The sequence below is a fragment of the Euprymna scolopes genome, chromosome 40 (assembly GCF_053919585.1).
Source record: "Euprymna scolopes isolate OS-2025 chromosome 40, ASM5391958v1, whole genome shotgun sequence".
NCBI classification, from domain to species: Eukaryota; Metazoa; Mollusca; class Cephalopoda; order Sepiida; family Sepiolidae; genus Euprymna; species Euprymna scolopes.
In genome coordinates, this window is record NC_136521.1 from 71,720,521 (window position 1) to 71,742,061 (window position 21,541).

General features: G+C 33.8%; 1 protein-coding gene across 1 annotated transcript in view; it reads right to left on the bottom strand.

Annotated features, from left to right (window-relative positions):
* The window catches only part of LOC145265640 (E3 ubiquitin-protein ligase CHIP-like), a 243,636-nt gene that overhangs the window by 210,464 nt on the left and 11,631 nt on the right, over positions 1-21,541 (bottom strand). The window contains exons 2-3 of the mRNA XM_080121707.1: positions 19,485-19,683; positions 14,418-14,583 (exon numbers count right to left, since the gene is read on the bottom strand). Of these exons, the coding sequence (XP_079977833.1) occupies positions 14,418-14,583; positions 19,485-19,683 (365 nt within the window). The remainder of the gene's footprint in view (positions 1-14,417; positions 14,584-19,484; positions 19,684-21,541) is intronic.

The window sequence follows — 21,541 nt, forward strand, 5'->3', positions numbered from 1 at the left end:
TGGAGTCCCCCAGGAGTCCATCCTGGGCCCAACTCTCTTCCTGATCTACATCAATGACCTCCCTAAACACATACTTAAATCATTCGTTGACATCTATGCTGATGACACGACCATCTATGGCAACACATCAAAGACCGTAAATGACAAAGTTCTCTCTAATTCTCTCTCCACTGATCTTGAGCGCATGGTACAATGGGGGAAGAGGAGGTGGCTGGTTACTTTTAATGCATCCAAAACCAAGTTTCTATCTTTACATCATCAATGCTCTGATCCCCATCTGGCATCAATTGAAATGGATGGCTCTCATCTTGGAGAGGCTCCATGTTTTGATAAGCTTCAAGGATTGACCTTCACTCCTGACCTGAAATGGAACACGTATATCAAGTCTGTTGCTAAGGTCGCTGGAAAAATGGTAGGATCCTTCTACTGCTCCAGAAGATATCTCATTGCTGATGCAGTTCTCTATCTATATAAAAGCCAAGTACGTCCAAGGATGGAGTACTACTGCCATATCTGGACAGGAGCTGCTAAAAAAAGCCTATCCTGCCTTGACAGAGTACAAAACAGACTTTACGGCTTAGTGGGGGATGCCCTTTTCTCTTCCCTACAACCTCTCTCCCACAGAAGAGACATTGCGAACCTGTCTTTGTTTTATCGTTATTTCCATGGCAGGTGCTCGTCTGAACTCCAATCCCTCGTCCCCCCCCCCTCACCAATCTTTCACAAAAAACACCCGTCTGGCTGAAACTACTGTCAATAATTTTCCCCACTCTTTATCTGTGCCTAAATCCAAACGTAGATTCCATGAGCAAAGCTTCTTTCTTAGAACTGCATGCCAGTGGAACTCTCTGTCGCTTGCCTGTTTTCCACCTGATTACAACTTGGACGTCTTCAAGTCCAACATAAACAAACTCCTGACAAACCACCCCCTTAAGTAAGACACTCTATAAAAAACCCCAATACAAATGATTACTACAATAATATCTCACTGATTACTGTACACGCAATAACCCTTATCCCTGAGTGGCCTTCGGGCCTTGATAAGTGGTGACCCCCATGTAAAAAAAAAAAAATCTCAGAGACAATTTTATCAGGTCATTTATGAATATCAGGAATAATAAAGGTACAATGCATTTATATTATATTGTTTAGATGTATGACTGACGAGGACAACCTAGATTTTTCTCTTATTTAATAAGGATTTAATTATGTTAAGTATTCATCCAGTAATACCATATGATCTGATTTTCCTGAGAAGACTATTCTGTCAAAAGCCTTAGATATATCTATGGCTACTGCCCTACCCTCCCCTGCTTTGTTTAATGTATGGTATATACGTTCAGAGATTACAGTTAAGATATCTCCTGTAAAACAGGCTTGCCTAAATTCATATTGTTGGTCAGATATAAGTTTAGCAACTGTAAGGTGGTGGACTAGAGCTTGATTAATTATGGACTCATATTTTGGCAAAACGAGGGAGGAGGCTAATGAAGTGACTTTAATGGGTCAGTTCTTTCACCAGAATTCTTGTAAACTGGTCCCACAGAAGTTTCCCAGCAGTCAGGAAAACAAGATTCATTAAGGCATTTGTTGAAAAGTCTGGAGCAACCTTATCAGAGCATTTTTTTAATAGTATAGCCGGGATGAGATTGGGTCCACATGCTTTTGAAGTGTCTAGGTTTTTTATGATATCATGCATTTGAGAAAGGGTGATTTTCAGATTGTCTATTGTGGTGTCTGTCTGCAAAAGAAAATCAGAGAAGGAGTGGTTTGCTGGGTCCAATGAAAAGTTTGAGGCAAACTGACTGGCAAGCATATTAACCTTCTCAGTTGTCGTGCAAACAACCTCATAATTGTTGGATAGTGGAGGAATTGTTGATTGCCCATTATTTACTACACTGCTGTAGATTTTCCAGAAATCACAGGTTCCTAATTTATGCACTTCAATGCGTTTTCTGGTGGTTTCAGTATATCTCTCTTAGCTGTCGCTATTTCTTTCTTACAATTACATCATAATTCAGGCCATAAATGGTTAAGACAAAGACCACAAGTGCTAAGGTGGAGAGACGGAGACAGGAAGTCATTTCTTGATAAAAACAAATGTCTTCTACCTCCGTTACCCACATTGAAGTATAGTAAAATTTATATTTTCGGAAAGAACTGTCATATGAAGAGAATGTAGGCAAGATGATGTTATATATTGGGATCTTATGCCAGTAAGTCAAGATTATATTAATTAGTATGAATCTTGGCAAAGGTTACATAAATACATTTCGGGTCACTCTGATGGCAAACGAAAATAGATCCAGTGCACCTAGTGTGATTGATGTGAGGGTTTAAAGGATAGCTCCCTAGAAAAAAATGCTCTAGAAATGCAAGTGTCAAATTATGAAATTACATCACATGTTTGGGGCACAGAACAGAGTTTAGTTTGAGTCAGAAAAACAAGCAGACAAGACAATGTAAAAATCTAAGTGAAAATTTCCTTGGACTCGGTCAATTCAGCCACCATTTTTTAAACTAAGAAAATTAAGAATGAATTAATTTTAATCCTTTTTTAGTATCTTCTCTCATGAACCAACTTTTCTCCTTAATAAAACCTTTGAAACCATGAAAAGACTCCATTGTTTTCATGCATGAGTTTTATTCACTTAAGATAAATATGGCAAATACTCGTCTGAGCTCCAATCTATGGTCCTCTCTTGCCAAACTTTCATGAAAAACACTCACCTAGCAGGAACCACTATCCATAATTTTTCCCACTTTTTATATGTACCTAAACCCAAACTTGGATTCCATGAATAAAGCTTTATTTCTTAGAACTGCCCACCTGTGGAACTCTCTTCCATTTGTCTGCTTTCCATCTCACAATATAGTCATCTTCAAGTCCAACGTAAATGAATTTGATAAACCGTCCCTTTAAATAATCCAATTTACCAAATTTTCACTAATAACAATTACTACGATATTGTCCCATTGATTACCATACACGCATTAACCCTTATTCTCAAGTGGCCTCCAGGTCTTGATAAGTGGTGACTCCACTAGTGATAACACACATTTGCACAAGTACACATTAGTTGAAAACATGTGCGAATGGTTTGTTCAATTTTGTTTGTTCAACATTGTTTAAACTTGTGTTTATAAAATGTTACAATGAGATGAGACAGAGAGAATAAGACGAGCAGAGAAACAAAAATAAAAGAAAATTAAAGCAAAAGAGAGGAGGAAAAAGAAAAAAAAATCAAGCAAAGCTCTAATGATGTGACAGAAATCAGCTTTTTTTTATCTTAATAGGACAAATTTGTAGGAAATTAGTTCCACTACAATCAGCTTGTTCTTTGTGATATTGACAAAGTGGTTCTTTCTGGGTCATTCAGGTTTCCTCTTCAGAATCTTGCCCCTTTTTTCCTAGAAGATATATTACTGACCAATGACAAAACTTGCATCTCACAATACTTTCATATATCACATGAACAAGAATTTCAGGACAAATCTTGCCTAATAAAGAAATGGAAAAACCGAACACTCAGATTCTAAGCATACTATTCATGAACAAGAGTCATTGTCAACAAAAGCATAAACTGATAATCTTCTCAAAGGGTGACATACTATCAAGTTATAATGAAGTCATGATGATATCATAATACTATCAGCAGACAAAGATAATGCTCTAGTATTAATTGATAGAGGGGAATATTAAAAAAGAAATTCGCAGATCTAATAGGATCTAATGGCTCCTGAAAAGTAATGACTCTGAAGATATCTTCTAAATATTTCAAATGATACCCTATTGATATATGAAAGCTCTAATTAATATAACCTATTAATTATTCAGCTTGAGTTTAATTGCAGTATAGATATGAAATAATATCTATATTTAGTTTAATTGCAGTATAGATATGAAATAATATCTATATTTTTTTACAAAATATATATGGACAAGTATCATCTCAAAGAATTCAAAAATAATTTTAATTTTCAAATTAGAGTATATATATATATTTATATATATATATATATATATATATGGCTAGTAGGAGAGAATCACAGCTGAATACTCGATTATTAAGAAAGAATAAAAAAAATATGAGCATAATATTTATTTATATGTGCTATAGAAGATCAGAATAATATCGGTATAATATATATATATTATATACACACACACTTTTTTCTCTCATTGGAACCACACAACCATCACTATATCTATAATATAAAGCTGAGTGTGTGTGTGTGTGTGTGTGTGTGTGTGTGTGTGTGTGTGTGTGTGTGTGTGTGTGTGTGTGTGTCTGGTCACGAATAGGCTCCTATATGGTTGACTATTTTAAAAAACTAATTACATATAATGATAGAAGATGTATCGAGACACAGGAATGGGTATGTTTGATCTGGCAGAACAGTGGTTCATTAAAATTGTGGGGTCTGCGTTCGCGCCTGGTCCACAAAGTATGGAAATAAAATATTTAAAAATTAAAAAAAAAACGTTTACAAGTGTTTTTGATATAGATGTACATAAGAATACTTTGATAAGTATGTTTTAACTTAAATAGGGATGGTATAATAAAATTGTATGGTCTGCGTTCATGCCTGGCCTCCATAGAATGGAAATAGGCACAAACTTTAATAAAGACTTTTCATATCTATCTGCGTAAGTATACTTTGATAATCATGTTTCAGTTTGAAGAAATATGGTATAATAAAATTATGGGGGTGTTCGTACGAGCCTGACCTCCATAGAATGGAAATATGTCACAAAGTTTAACAAGTTTTTTTAATATAGATCCACAGAATATTGTGATAAGCGTTTCAGTGTGAACAGGTATGGTATAATAAATTATGGGGTTCATCTATTTTATTTTTACTTTCATCATATTTTGCTTTGGTTTTGATACCCACAAATTCGAAGCTATCTCATTACAACCCTTCCTTTTCATAACCTATCATACTTTCATAAATCAGAGTCCATTTTCTGTAGGCTGTTTTTTAACCCAGTCAACGACGGGTACTTTTGCTAGTATATATAAGTTTAAAACTTCCCAAATTCATAATAGATTTGCCCACATAGATAAGTGGCATAAAAGATAAACATTGAATATCAAGTACTTTTAAGTAACAGCACTCTGGAGGTTGAAGATTCAATCCTATTACAGGCAATGATAAAAAAAGGATACTATAACCAATTAACACTTTGATTTGGTCATGGCTGGTAGAAAGAGAATAATTTACCTCCATGGATTAAATAATGGTTCCGTTCAAAATCCCACAAGATGAGAATAGTAGTTCAAATAATTCAAATTATCAATCCTTATCTCAAAAATTCCAAAACAAAAAATTAATAAAAATAAAATAAATAAAATATGCACGAAAATTCGATTTCGATAGCGTGTATTCTAGAATGTTCATTTAACAAGGGAAGCAACTCGTTGAAAGATTTTTGAAAGATTACTTCCCTTTAGTAATCTCATAAAAATTCCTAATGCCAAAATCAGTATGTCACCTGTGGGTATGTATTTGCTCCCCCACCGAGCAAATTAGGCACAAGGCCAATTTTTAATGTGAGGAGTGAAGGGAGGGGGGAGGGAAAAAGGGGACCAGCTCCCGAGAGGTGGGAAATGGGAGCTGGTTAAAGGTCAGGTATGTGGGGTTGCCCCCACATCTGGTCTTTGCTTGCAGTATCTGTCGGAACAGATACTACACTTTGATCTTGTCGTCACCTGTGGAGAGTTGTGTCAGACAGATTGTGGGCACTGAATGAAATAATTTCAGCGGTGCTCTGGAAGCCTTCTTAAATTTAGTTTTTGTCTTATTTAAAATATAATTTTTTATAGTACCAACATATTAAAACAAAAAATAATACTGTTAATATGGATACGTGTTAATCTGATGCAAAACTTAAATTTTGTAAAACTTCTGATCTTTTGGAGATCACAATATTTAATTTGCATTTCTAATAACTATATCTTTCACATACACACACACACATATATATATATATATATATACACACACACACACACATACATATATATATATTATTGTCATTATTCCAAAAAATAAAAGATGTAGTTAATTCACATTCCTAAGTTTTGGGTTTTTTTTTTACAAACCTGAATTTTCCTTATAGTATGCCTTACACATGTTTTGTGGAGTAGCAAAAGATTACTAAACAACCCCTCAAAGACATATGGATGTTACTAAAAAAATTGGTGGAAAATTTATTCTATGGAATGAAAAAAGAATTTGGAGAAGAAAAAAAGATAAAAAGAAATGGAGATATGTAAAGTCTACAAAAACATAAATAAAAAAAAACAAAAAACAAAATGTTTATGCACATCCACCTACCCCAAAAATAATTAAATTCAAAACACACATGGCAAACATCTTACACTGCCATATCAGATTTCAGAAAATTAATTCATATATATATATATATATATATATATAATTTACTATAATAATTAAATACCTACAGACACTAGTGTTTCATCCTTTTGGGAATCTTCAGCGCAGGGTGTCATGATTAACACCAGTCGATAGATTCGAACCTGGTAACACAAGCCATCTCTGGCTCAATTAGCAAAGACTGCATCCAATCGGCTACCATTAACCGTAAGAAATAACGTTGGATTTAAACATTTTATTTTTAAATGTTTTTTTTTTACGTCAGTCACAGTGATCTAATCGTTATATGATGATCTATGCATAAGAGCTAAATTGACCAACTTAATTCAACTGAAAGTGCTCAACGATAACAAACGAGTTTCTTAAAGGGGCTGACATAATTATTTACTATAATAATTAAATACCTACAGACACTAGTGTTTCATTCTTTTGGGAATCTTCAGTGCAGGGTGTCACGATTAACACTATATATATATATATATATATATATATATATATATATATACTAGCAGGCCACCCAGGGTTGCCCAATCGTAAAATGCGTTTAAATATGACATCTTAATTTATGCAGATTTCATATTTATTATTATAGAGCCAATACTGTATTGATTATTATATTGTATTCAATATATAATAATGATTTCAAAATTTTAAAAAAATATATAACTTGGTTACCATCAGCTAAAATTGAAACCAAAACATCTAACACTCCAGCCTTATTCATTATCATCTGAACCACCAACAGATCGATATCAAAACTCTAAAAATCAACAGATATTAACTTATAAATGTATATTTGCACATGCATAGAAATACTTTAAGGCGACTTATGCTTACTAAGTTTCAATTTTATTAATTTTGACCCCTTGGTTATTTTTACCAGCTAAAAACCAAATCGAATTTGTTCCACATGTCTGAATTTCCTACATATTAAGTTTCAAGTCTATAGACGAAAAATTGACTGAGTAATTTGGTAGAGACCGTTCCACACACAAGCAAGGTCACATTTTATATATAAATACACACACATAGCAACACAGCTTGCAAGAATGAAAAGAAAGAAGTACACAGAAATGGAGATAGAAATAAGAAAACAAGGGTGGAACCAACATGAGAGCGAGGAAGTTTCTAGAGGAACTTAACTAGGAGTATATAGACAGGGATGCCTCACTTCAATGGCTCAAGAGTGGGAGACTACCATTTGATGAGGAAAGACTCATTGTAGTTAGTCAAGATCAGTACTTACTCACAAATGGATTAAAAAAAAAAATAGCTGGCCTAAAAACAAATAGCCAGTGCAGGTTCTGCCACTCAGCAATTGAGAGTCCAAACCACCTAATGTTTGGATGCCAAACTTTATTGGCAGATGGTCTTTACACTGTCTGCCACAACAAAATATACAAGTACCTTCATTAGAAGATTTGTGGAGAGATGCAGTTTGACAGATTGTCAAACGTCTGGAAATGAACCATCACCAATAACATCAAATGGAAAAGTGACAGTGTTCTATGACAAAGACATACATGCGAGCAGATATATAAAAGACAAGGTCATTAAACCAAACACTGTAATATAGAACAAGCCTGAAAGAACTGCACTCATTATTGATGTCACTATGGCCTTAGGCTGAATGGGAAAAGATAACAAAATATCAGGACCTAAAGAACGATCTAAAAACAACATGGTCGTTTAAAGAAATCAACATAATACTAGTTGTGAAATGCCTAATGAAAAAAAATCTTAAGAAATACTTGGAAACAATCCCTGAAAGACCAAGATGGCATGAAATACAGATAGCAGCCATAAAGGGAACAGCATCTATTCTTTAAAAAAAACCCTCGGATATAAATTCAAATCATAATACTAGTTGTGAAATGCCTAATGAAAAAAAATCTTAAGAAATACTTGGAAACAATCCCTGAAAGACCAAGATGGCATGAAATACAGATAGCAGCCATAAAGGGAACAGCATCTATTCTTTAAAAAAAACCCTCGGATATAAATTCAAATCATAATGAAATCAGGTGTTACCTCCAGATCGGAGCCCCTTGATCTCTTAAAAATAATCAAAGTAAAATAATTAAAAAAATAAAAATAAATATATGAAAATTATGGAAATAATATTCCAATGTGATAGAAAATGAAAAAGAAAGAACCAAAATTATTTTATTCATCAACGTTCCATCTTTATTTCAAAGCTTCCTCAAGATGATTAATTTTAAAAAATAACATACAAGTAAAATATTTTTTAATATCATACTTTTATCTTATTTTTTCTAAATCAATCATCTTGAAGAAGTCTTGAAATAAAGATGAAATGTTGACGAATAAAATAATTTTGGTTCTTCCTTTTTCATTTTCCCTCTCTCTTTCTCTCATAAAGGGTGTTTTTCTAGAGGTGGCAAACTTGAAATTAAAATAAATCACAAAAAAATATTTTTTTTTATAATACAAATATGTGGATTATTCCAAAGATTAAATTTTGGCATTTATAATTTAAATACAATTTCAGGCATATGGCTCTGCGGCTTGCAGATATATCACATAATTTTGAGGTTCAATTTTCACAAACTCTGTGCATTAATTTAGGCTGCATTTTGGTAACATTTATTGGGTAGGTTTCTACCATTATTTCATTTAATTTTTCTATTTTTGAATCATCATCAAGACTTCAAAAATGTAACAATCACATCGCAGCCATTTTTTCTTGTTCTCACATAGCGCTCAGCACTATTTGTTTTTCAAAGTGAATAAACGTTTATAAAGTAAGTACAAACACTAAAACCTTATTTAGCTAGGTAGAAGAGTAACTTACCTTGACTTTAGTAAGATTTATTTGTTATATATTTATTTTTGGACCACTTTTTGGACCACTTTTTGTACCTCTGTCTATTGTAAAACAAACCCAAAGTGCAAAGTAATAATCAGTTCTAAATGACAGTCTTCTTGAGGTTGAAGGTTAAATCCTCAGTACAAGCGATACTAAGAATACAATTATAAATTACTAAAGATTTCTCCCTGGTCATGACTGACTGAACGAGAGCAAGCTACCTCCACAGATTAAAAAAAGGGTTTGGTTCAAAATTCTCTGCAGACTCTTGACTCTTGACCTAGGCCAGATGCACTTGAAAGTAGGAGATTACATCAGCCAAAACGATGAGAAGAGTAGTCCGAATAATTCAAATCATACAAATCATCAATTCTTATCTAAAAAATTTCAAAACATGATTTTATTTTGATATGTAAGCCTTCAATGAGATTACAGTTAATAGCTAATTCAACACTCAACACACTTATTAGATAAAAACACTCAATGCGCTTATAAGATAACGCAACATTCAACACATTTATTAGATAACAACACTCAACACCTCTGACAAAAAGCATTGTTAGGACATTCAAGATATGATGAAACAAGGCTTTTACTGGAACAAATACACTGAGGACATTGCGAGGGTTGTTGCAAGGAAGGTGGGTTCCCTCTACTGTGCTAGATGACTACTCACATCCTGTGCCTCTACAAGGCCACCATTCGTCCGTGCATGGAGTATTGTTGCCACATCTGGGCTGGTGCAATCTCCTTTGTGGATAGGTCCAAAAAAGAGTCTTCAATCTAATAGGTCCCACTTTGTCAACAAAGCTCCAACCCCTGTCCCATCGCTGCAATGTTGCATCTATGTGCCTGTTTTACAAGTATTTTAATGGAATGTGCTCTGATAAACTTGTCGCAATTGTGCCCTCTCAAAGTACATATCTCCAACAAACCTGCTTAGCAACAAAATCACACCCCTTCACTGTTGAGGTCCCTAAATGCCAAAAAGCTTTCTACTTTAATAGTTTCTTCTCTCGAACAACTAGACTTTGGAATTCCTTCCTGCTACCTGCTTCCTTGACTGTATTAGTATGTAGAAGTTTAAATGTAATGTAAACCAACATCTTGTTAATCTTTCCTTTGCATGGTCCTAAATAATAGTCCCTTATGTTCAAGTGATGCGAGTATAAAAAAAAAAAAAAAAAAGACATTCTCCAACAGTGGTCAAATTTTTATTGTACAATCAAGATAATAAAAATTACTGTGTGATAACATCTCTGTATCTGAAGAACTTCATCCAATATTAACAAGTGAAATAACAAACACAATAAGAAACCTTAAAAGCTCTGAGATTGACTATATTCTGAATATTTGAGAATGGGCAGTTTGCCTTTAATCAAATCAATACACCGTTTTTTATGCAATTCTACAAACTGAACAGATTCCTTAGAAGTTTAAATAGACGATTCACTATATTTAGAAATCACATTTGTATTATTCAGATTACTCTGACTATTCTTATCTTAGTTGCAATATAATAACCAAGATGAGATTAGTGGTTCAAATAATTCAAAGTGTTGGGATGATTAATCAGAATTGTTAAAAAAAAAAGTTAAACTTTTTTAAAATATCAGAATCGATATTGGAATCCAAAAAGTTTAGCATAATTTGATTTCAAAAATGATTCTTTTAATTATTTTGTTTAAAACTTAATTTCACTTTGCCGGTACTAATAATAAAATGATAAATATTTATTTATTTAAAACAACCAGTAAAACTAAAATTTATACATCATAATGTATTTATGTAAAAATGTCATCGATATAGGAAGTTATATATTATATCTTTTTTTAATCCTTTGAGATGAGTAATTTGTATATTTATTTATTGGCACAGAAGATAGAGGTATTGAATCTTAAAAACCACCTGAAGAAGACCAAAGGAATAGTTGGTTGAAACATAGTGAAACAACTATGAAGATGAGGATAACAGCCCATAGATAAATAAATAAAGTATAGGAAGTTGTTCACAAAAATGCATAAAAGGAAGCTGAATAGAATTGTTAATCAAGGTGTGGCAGTCACTAGAACAAAAGGATCAGATACTAAAGGAAGATATATTTAGAGTTAGTTTTTGAGGAATGGCTATAGAGAACAGTTGAGTACAATTTGTAAACAGTCTTGGGTTCACAACAGTTACCAACAGTTACAGTTGAGGACAGTTGTAAGTTTAGCACAGTTGAAAGTAGATTATGGTTTGGATCAGATCGAGAGAGCTTTAGGAGATTGAGAGGAGTTGACATCAATTGATGAACATGGCTTTGACAGAACGTAGATACGGACGTTAGTGTTCTGAGGGTCATTGATATCACACACAGAGTGCAACTGATATTTGCAGAACGTGTTAGAGTTTGTGTTTTATTTTATTTTTCTATACTTGTGAACTCGTATGCACCTCTCCACAGTCACTAATGTGAGAGACAATAACATGGCCAGAAGAGAAAATGCAGGAGAAGAAATCCGCAGGACAAAACGTTGGGGTCATCGATCATTGTCAAGCAAAGACCACATGGGTCTTACAGTTCTTAGCCTTCTTGATATTCTTGTTGGTTTGTCTTATGCATCTCAGTCTGTTGTTTTTTTGTTTTTTTTATAAATGAAAGGAACTTGCTGACATCAAAGTTGAGATCAGATCTAGTCTGTGTAGCAATCCAATTCAATTTGCCATGTGTTTGTTTCATAGTTGTCTCGTTCGTTGAAACTCAGTCTTTTATTCCTGAAAGGCAAAGATGCAAGAATAGTCAGATTTTGCACATACCTGTCCTAGGAGACAATGATTTTTTTCATTATGTTGCTCGACATGTAGATCAAAGTACTTGAACTTTGTAAAACCTTCAGTTTTAATTACAAAGGCATTTTCTATCTTCTTGAATACTCAATCATTCCAGCAATAATCATCAACATTTTTTTATTTTTTTGACATGGAGGGTCATCACTTATCAAGGCCTGGAGGCCACTCAAGGATAAAGGTTAAGTGTTAGGTATATGGTGAGACAAGATCAGTCACAGTGGAACTTGGGTAAGGCTAGATTATCTAAATGGACAACTCAATAGGAATTTATTCACATTGGATTTGAAGACGATCATGTTATAGTCAGGATATTATACAACTGATATTAGAGCAACCGCTCTAAGCGCTACCAAAGAGTTAAAGCTCCTATACTGTCAGTCAGAAACAGCAGCCAGACAAACTGTCAGTCAGGTATCCTCAACCTCTCAAACAAGACTGGCCCAAACAAGTTGAGTGAGCACAAATGGTATGCAAGCAAACTCAATTTGCTCAGTTTCTGAGAGAAAGAGAGAAATTGAAAATAGGGAATAGTGGAACGGTGTTCAATGTCCTAGTCAGGAAACAAGGCCAAGCACAGGGTGGCTCAAGTTATAGATTTTCTTCAACTTGAAGTAAAGAGTTGATGAGAAGGAAGTTTCTTGTATTGAAAATCTGAGTTGATGAAGCTATGGACTGTTTAAGCTAGCTGCAGTTACTGGCATGATTCGATCGATCGCTCCACATAGCAAACAAAAGCAAGTTCAATAAGATAAAGCATGGGCGGTGATGTTTTTAGTTGGTGGAGTGGTCAGTGGAGACAGCTAACCAACAGGAATTAAATGGAAAAATTTTACAATATAATGGGGATTTCTGACCTTTTCTTGACCAGGAGTGTGTGAAGAAATTATAGAGTGATTACGTAAAAATGTACGTAGACATTTTTAAATATTATATATTAATATTATATTATATTTAATAATGCATTGATAAGTAATCTATCCCAGGTTACACCGGCATGTTGAAATTTGTGATTTTGATGTGCAGGTTGGTTAGTGCAAAATGAGTCCAAAGATTAAGGTTGACATATGTCAAACACTGTAGCTAGGGTTGATGGTGGCACCTGAAATAGGTTATTTGGTTCATGTAAAAGAAAACGTGGAAAGAAAGAAAGAAACAGAGAGAGCTTGAAAGAAAGAGAGGAAGATATCTTTTCTTTTGCATGAGTTGAGTTTGGTTTTCGATTTTGGACAGAGCTGACACGGTTAAGATTGGCACAAAAAATGTGTTGGGGGGGGGGGAAAGAAATGCAAAAATGCTTGAGTTAACAATGCGATGTCTTCCCCCAGTTCACTCATAAACGAAATAAAATAATCCCTGCCAGAAAATCGACATTATGTTTTCGTCTTAGATATTCCTTTCAGCTCATCGGCCAGTGACAGGAAGAATCGATCCCAGAAGATTAAGACAGAAAAAAAGGTATGATGAACTTTATCGTGCATATATATATATATATATATATATATATATATATATATGCATACACATTAAATGTATCATGATCATATACATAGATACAGACAAAGAGACACACAATAAGATATACAAACGCAAAAGACAAAATCCCCCCCACCCCACTACAGTACAGAGATGATTGTTTGCAATTTTTCATTATGAAGCCACGTTGAGATAACTTGTCCATACTTTGACAAGCAATCCTAAAACCCTCTTTAAAGCAGTCTGAAGAGTCTCTGATGTTGCCTCCTCATCCTGAAACATCTGAGAAACAAGCACATCATTAGTAGACTTGATATTTTTCATAAATTTATGTGTCCTCACCCATCATGTGGTAATCCTACTTTATCATTATTTAAATGTTACTGAGTAACATTTAAATAATATTTATTGCTAGCTCTACTGATGATTATGATTTTTTTTTTTTACTTTGATCAAACATTTTGCAACTTACAACCTGTTCTAGTTTGGCCAGATTAAAAAGCTTCACAACCTTCCTGTCGAAGCTCATATAAACAATAGCCCTCTTCAATCAAAAAGTAAAGTTTATATACCAATGGCACTTCCTGCTATGCAAACTAACTGCCAGCCCTACTAGTTTTAGAAACTTTAAACAGCCAATCTGCAAAAGGGAGATAATTCAAGTAACAACTAAGGTAACAAAATTTCTCAATAACCTCAATAGATTTGCCATTTAGATATAATTTTTCCACATGTAAGTTCTCATCAGGCTGCATTGTCTTACACTTCTTTCACAGAAATACAAAATATACAAACTTAGAACCCCCCTTCCACTTTATGTTTCGTGGTGCTGTACATGCTCTCAGACAGAAAGAAAAGTATTTAAATATCAGCTTACCGAACCATCTCCTCTTTGATTAATTTGTTGAGATAGGTTTGGAGAGCAATCTCTTGTTGGATGCGTTTCTCTTCAAGCACATTCCAGCGCTTCTTTTTTGCACTTCTTAATGCACTCGCAATATCATCACCGAAATTCATCTTTTGTTCTTTTGCCAAATCATGAGCTGAAAGAAAAAAAAAAATTACAGCTATTTTATAATGAAAACATTTGTGCATGTTATATTGTCTTGATATGCACTTTTCATCTGTACATGAACATTTTAGATGATGAGGTGCAGGAGTGGGGGTTGAATAACGTAAATGAAAGGTGAATTGTAAAAGAAGAAATGGAAAATGGTGAAAGATTTAAATAATTAAAAAAAGAAGAGATATGGAGAGAGAAAGGAGATAGAGAGGAAGGGATGAAAGATGGAGAAGATGGACACAGGAAGAAACAAGGGATGAGAAAGAGATGAGAGAAAGAAGTAAGGAAATAAAGCAGAAAAGAGGGGAGGGAAGGAGGGAGGGATGGGCAGAGAAAGAGATGAGAGAGGGAGGGAGCAAGAAAGAAAAAGAGGGGGAAAGATGGGAAAGAGAAGGATGAGCAGAAGAAGTGATAGGGGAGAAATGGAGGAGAGATAGGAAGAAAGAGAGAAAGAGAAAGAGAGGAGAGATCAGAGAGAAAAGGGAAGCAGAGAAGAGAAAGGAAAGCTGTTGAATTTCAAAAAGTTTTATTGAAGTTGCTTAATTTAAAGATGTTCCATTAAAGCTATTGAATTTTATGTTTTATTTGATCAAAATTGAAATAAGGATCGTAAACATTTGATTCAGTATCATTATATCTTGATTTTAATTTACATAAGGGGACATAAAAATGGTACAAAACTTTTTTACCTAAAGAACTAATTTTATCCATGTTAGAATGTGGATTTTTCTAATTTATATATACAAGCTTTCATCATTTTTCTTTTAAGTATTGCAATAATTTAATACACTTGGTTACAAGTACAGTCATACCTAAACCTGGCCAAGCAATTGTCCAACCAGTCTTTTACTGAAGACAATGTGAATTTTCTAATGATGATGGTATTCATCCATCGCTCGCGAAGGTGACCGTGATCATGCAACTGTTCGGTGCGTTCAAAGATGGCTTGTTAGACAGATTCAAGCTCTGACCTATTTCCCACATGTTGGACATCTGTGGAATAATTCTGTATCAGAGGTGTTGACTGCTGTCTTTTCTAATGCCACATTTTCTCTTGCATTCATTGCATGTAGATTAAGCAATTGTAGCCCCTTTGTGAGTTGCAGCATGTAAGGAACATCAGTCTTGAGTTAGTTTTTTCCATGAGTTAGAATATGAACCAAACTGCTTGGGGAAGACCTTCAGATTGCCCTTGAACCGTTTCCGCTGTCCTCTTGTGAGTCTTTTCCCTTTGGACAGTTCACCATAAAGAAGCTGTTTTGAGAGCCTTGAATCAGGCATACGGCATATATGAACTGACCAGCAAACCTGACACTGCTGTAACATGGTGTGTACTGATGGAAGGTTTGACTGCACTAAAACCTCTGCGTCTGGTATCTTGTCTTACCACTTGATTTTCAGCAATCTATGGAGGCAGGTCATATGGAAATGGTTCAGTTTCCTGGCATGTCTGGCATATATACAGTCCGTTTCACAAGCATACATGAGGATGGTAAGAATCACAGCTCAGTATACTTGAAGTTTGGTCTGTAATTGAATTCTTCTATGCTCCCACACAGTGGTTCTGAGACATCCAAAAGCAATAAATAACTATCCAAAGCCAAAGACTATCCTATAATCGACTTCATTATCTATGTGTACTGACCTTGACAGAATACTGTCCAAGTAAGTGAACTTGTCCACAGTTTTTAGGTTGGTTCCATGACTTGAGATCTGAGGCTCAACATACCTTTTTCCAGGAGCAGGTTAGTACATTACTTACTTTAGCTTAATAGTCAGACCGAAATTGTCACATGTCTTAGAAAAACGATCAAAAATATATTGCATGTTTGGCACTGTGTTGGCATTGAGGGCACAATCATCAGCAAACAAAAGGTCTCGTATGATGGTGGTCTTAATCCTGGTGACAGTACTAAGTTATTTTAAGTTGAACAATTTAGCATCTGTTCAGTAGTTGATGCTTACTCCGGGGTCTTTTGTATTGAATGCATCAATTAACACCACCGAGAAGTATGCAGTCCTGTTTGACACCACCACTGACTGGGAAGTCATTGGAAGCTTCTCCATCATCCATGACATGAGTCATCATTCCATGAAATTGTTTGATGATTGAAATGAATTTGTTAGGACATCCAAATTTGGCCATGATTTTCCATAGATCTGCTCGGTTTACAGTGTCAGAGGCCTTAGTCAGATTGACAAATGTTGTGTAAAGGTCCTGGTATTGTTCCTAACATTTTTCCTGAAATTGATGAGCAGCAATTATACCATGCCTCATAGGAAAACGACATTCACTTTCCGGGAGGAGATCATCTTCTTGATATTTGGTTGAATGATTTGAGTAGCAGCCTTGCAAAAATTTTACCAGCTATGTTAAGAGATATTCTTCTGTGGTTATCATAGCTCTGTTTGTTTCCTTTCCTTTTGTAAATATGCACTATAGATGCATCTTTGAATTCTTGGGGAATTAGGTGCTTCACCCAGAATGAAAGAAATAGCTCATGTAGCTTTTTTGTCAATGTGGAACCACCTGTCTTATATAGCTCTGAGGGTATGCTATCAGAGCCTGGAGTTTTGCCACAAGAAAGCTGTTTGACAGCTTTCTCAACTTCCTGGAAGGTGGGTTGAATGTTCTAATATAACTCATATAGCAAATAAAAATAGAGGGAAAATCCTGCTGTGACATTAGTTTAATATTTTTATGTGTTTCATGTTTACAATAATAAGAAACACAATGAGTTAATTTATAAATTTGACAATTGACAAATTCATATAAATGTAAAAGACAGGTCACTTTGAATAAACAAAAATGAATTTTTTTATGTGTTTTTGTTGTTTGTTTTTTTTTTTTAGAGGATTTGTACTTAATCATTGTCTTGGTCTGTTCTGTCTAGCGTAGAATAGATTTCTTAGCATTTATATCTCCTTGTGGGCTCTTTTTCTTTAGGAGTTTTTTTTTCAGACCTATTTACCGGCTGAGGCTTCTGGTGCTTGTCCCTCTCAGCTGTTTTCCTCACAGTTCTATGGCATAGTTCTCTATCCCTTTAAATATCTTAACATTTTTTCAGCATCACTAGTAAAAATTATTGCCTTTTTTTTTTTTTAGGGTAGAATTGAATAATGTTGTATTATATTTTAGTACACATTTCTTTTATTTAAACAAATTCTGTTTACCTTCTCGCTACATGTGAAACCTCCATATAACCTCTTGTAATTTGGTTGTTACTTAGCATAATTTATATTTTTTCCTTTCTAAGAATATTTTTATGCTCAATTTTTCTATTTTATGTATTAAGTCTACAACTCTCTTTAAGGTTTTAGTAAACTCCTTATTTCTATTATGTTTCTGAAATTTTGAGATGTGGATTATTTGTATTCTTCAGACCAGACTTCTCATCTTGAGTGTTATTTTCAGAACGTTTCAGCCAATGTAACCTCCAACCTTCTTTAGATGTATCTTGTTGAATTCGAAAATCTTTCTGTTAAACTCAGAAAGCTGCACAGAACCCTTTAATCCACAGTGGTATGATGCTCTCATTCCATCAGCCATGACTGAGTAGAAGTCCTAAATAAGGACCTGTGTAGCATAGTGAATAAAGTACTTGGCAAAATTCAGTTATAAGTTACATTCTTCTGAAAGTTGAAGGCTCAATCCGCAGTGCGGGTGACACTCATAATACAATAGCGAATTACTTAAGACTTCTATCATGGCTGATGGAACAAGAGCGTGCTTCTTCTGTGGATTAAATAATAGGTTCCGTTCAAAATACCATGCAAATTCCAGAGTTCAACAAGATACATCTGAAAAAGGCAGGAGGTTACATCGATAATAACACTAAAGATGAAAACAGTAATCCGAAGAATCCAAATAATATGAATGCTCATCTCTGTCTCAACTTCATTTTGTATTTACATGTTTCTAAAACAATTTTTTATACTTTTTCAGTTTTACCTTTGTTGATGACCAATAAGGCCTCAGAGTCTAACTGTCTAAGGATTGCAGGTTCTCTGTGAAACACACGTATCCTGGATCAGGATTAAATTTTCTAGGAGCTTTTCTAGGAGCAATTATACTAAAGTGTTAGCAGCTAAATAGATCTGACTGACTATAAATGTTGCCTTCAACCAAAGTTTCTAAATGTTAGATTGCTCAGCCTGTTATATGAATGGTCATGATTGCGAGTAAAAAAAATAAAATAAATATAAAAATTCTTTTTAATTCTAAAACATTATTAAATAAAATATCACATGGAATTTTCAAAATAAAAAATATGAAAATTGGTTTGAATTCTAAAATATTTTTGAATAAAATATCACATGTAATTTTCCAAATCAAAAACATAAAAACTGCTTTTAATTCTAAAAGAAAATTTTTGGTTCCTATCCAAAATTCAACCTAACTAAAAAGAAAAATCTTTATGACGTACATAGCCATCACAGAACAAAAGTGTGATATTCCAAAAATCACAAATTGATCAAGTATGTGTTTTTTTAACTAAGAAACTCATATTTTACAATTTTTAGTGATTAATATTTCTCAGCCATTACAAGGCCAATTAAAACAAAAGTCTTAGTAGTCGTATTGAGTTATCTCCCTTGATTTCTATAACATGATGGATCCATCTCGCTTTCTCATAAAATCTGATTTTCTTAGTTAAAAAAAAATTTAAAAAAAAAAAACCTACTTGATCAATTTATGTGATTTTTAGAATATGAATACATTTTCGTTCTGTGACAGATATGTACATCATACAGACTTTTTTGTATTTTTTTTTTTTTAATTAGGTTGAATTCTGGGAAAGCACTAAATTTTTGTTTAAATAAAATAATATCAGATGGAATTTTCAAAACAAAAAAAAAAAGTTAAGGCAATTCACAAACCTCTCTTTAAACTCGCAATCGATTCATCATAGTAACCCAATTCTACAAGTGCCTGGCCCATAAAAAAGTGCGCTTTCAGCAGACTTCTTTCCATATCAAGTGCCTGTCGACAGTCTTGGATTGCTTGCTCCCATTGTTTCAATTTTAGGTGACACAGTGCACGGTTTGTGAAGAAAGTTGGAGTATTTGGACTTTTAATCTTGAGAAAGAGAGAAAAAAAAGAAAAAGAACATTAAAAAATACATCATTCATATTTCATATCTATCTATATATCTATAAAAGTGAAAGTTTCTGTCTGTTGTCTGTGTACATTTCCCTACACAATAACTGTCAATTTTCAGTCTACAGACTCGAAATTTGATATATAGGGTATAGATTTGGGAAAATTTTTGAAATCGGTTTTCGGCCAGAAATTTGGCTGTTAAGGGGTCAAAGTTCAACGATTTGACCTTACCAAACTCCTCCCTCAATTTTAGGTCTAAACACTTGAAATTTTAGTTATAGCTTCCTTGGACATGGATCAAACTTAATAACTTGATTTGACCCCAAAACAATAAATGTTAAGGGGTCATCATATGGGTCAAAGTTAAAAAGAATTTGACCTCTGCAGTCTCTTCCAAATTACTCAGACAATTTCTGGTCTAAACATTTGCAATTTTACATAAAGTGTATTCAGAGATAGAGCAAGCCTTTTAATCGGTTTGGTCAAAAATTTGAGTTACCAATATATAAATGTATGTATGTATGTATGTATGTATGTCTGCCTAAAACTTTCGACGAAAGCGATGGATTTTTACAAGATCAGTATCGTTTTGAAGTTCGAGCTTTCAGACAACAAATACCGAAAAATTGGCTAAAAACATTAATATCTTCAACTTGGCACTTTTCTACAAGGGGGGGGGGGCGCTTTTTTCACCGATATTGTCGAAAGTCATGCTCTCCTTTCGATTGTCTAGCCTTAATTTAAACCTACGTCACATACGGTTTAGCGGAAGTCATAACAGCAAGGATGTCAGGTTTTTTTCCCGTTCTTTTCCTCCTTTGCGGTACGGGTTCGAGCCTGCCTTCCTACTACCATTTAGACGCAATATATAGTAATGATTTAAAAAGTTTTAAAAAATAAAGACTCATGCGCCACCACCAAGAATCGAAACCAAAACCTTCAGCTTACAACTTATTTTTGCTTCTACCGGCAATGACTGGGCCATAAAGAGATATCTACTGCAAGGTTAAAAATTAAAACCTGAACCAATAGTTACTACGTTATGCGTTCGTAATGGCAGCGTTCGACCATCACCTGGCAAATTTCTTTTTTTAATTTTCACACTTTTGCACAGATTTTTCCGGGCTAAAACCCAAACAAAGTTTCGCATGGATTCAAATACCTTATATATGAACTTTCATGTCTGTAGACCAAATTTTTTAAACAAGAATATATACGTATACATAAATATATATGGAAACAATTTTATGTTTACTATAAACTTCTTACGCAAATATCATGCAAATATAAATCATGTAGAATATCTGCATTAATATAATTACACGTAATAGTTAACTAAAGATGATCATCTCATAAGAAAACCAAAGAAACTAATAGGGAATTAATTAAAATGAATGCTTAAAAGAATATGCAAATTAGCTAGATCTTCTGCAATTCCATGCCCCATACATAACAAAATTGTATTTTCTTTTTAAATAAATAGAGAAAGGGATTTTAATATGAATATCAATACACACGCTTGAAAAATGAATTTATAGGAGTATAGATAATAATAAAATACATACAATAAAAAAAATAATAAAATACATACAATAAAAAAAAAATACAAATGCAAAAAAAAAATCAACATATTTTCATAATTATCACTGCCAAGGAGATTAGGTTTTCAATTGAATTGAATTATAACTATGTGTGTATAGACTAGCATTGACATCACTTGACTAATCATCAACAAACTTGGAGAAAATATTGGTAATGGATTATATGGATTATCTGGACTACTTTTCTCATATTGAATGTTGTTCACATGTTTCGGTCAATGTAACCTCCAACC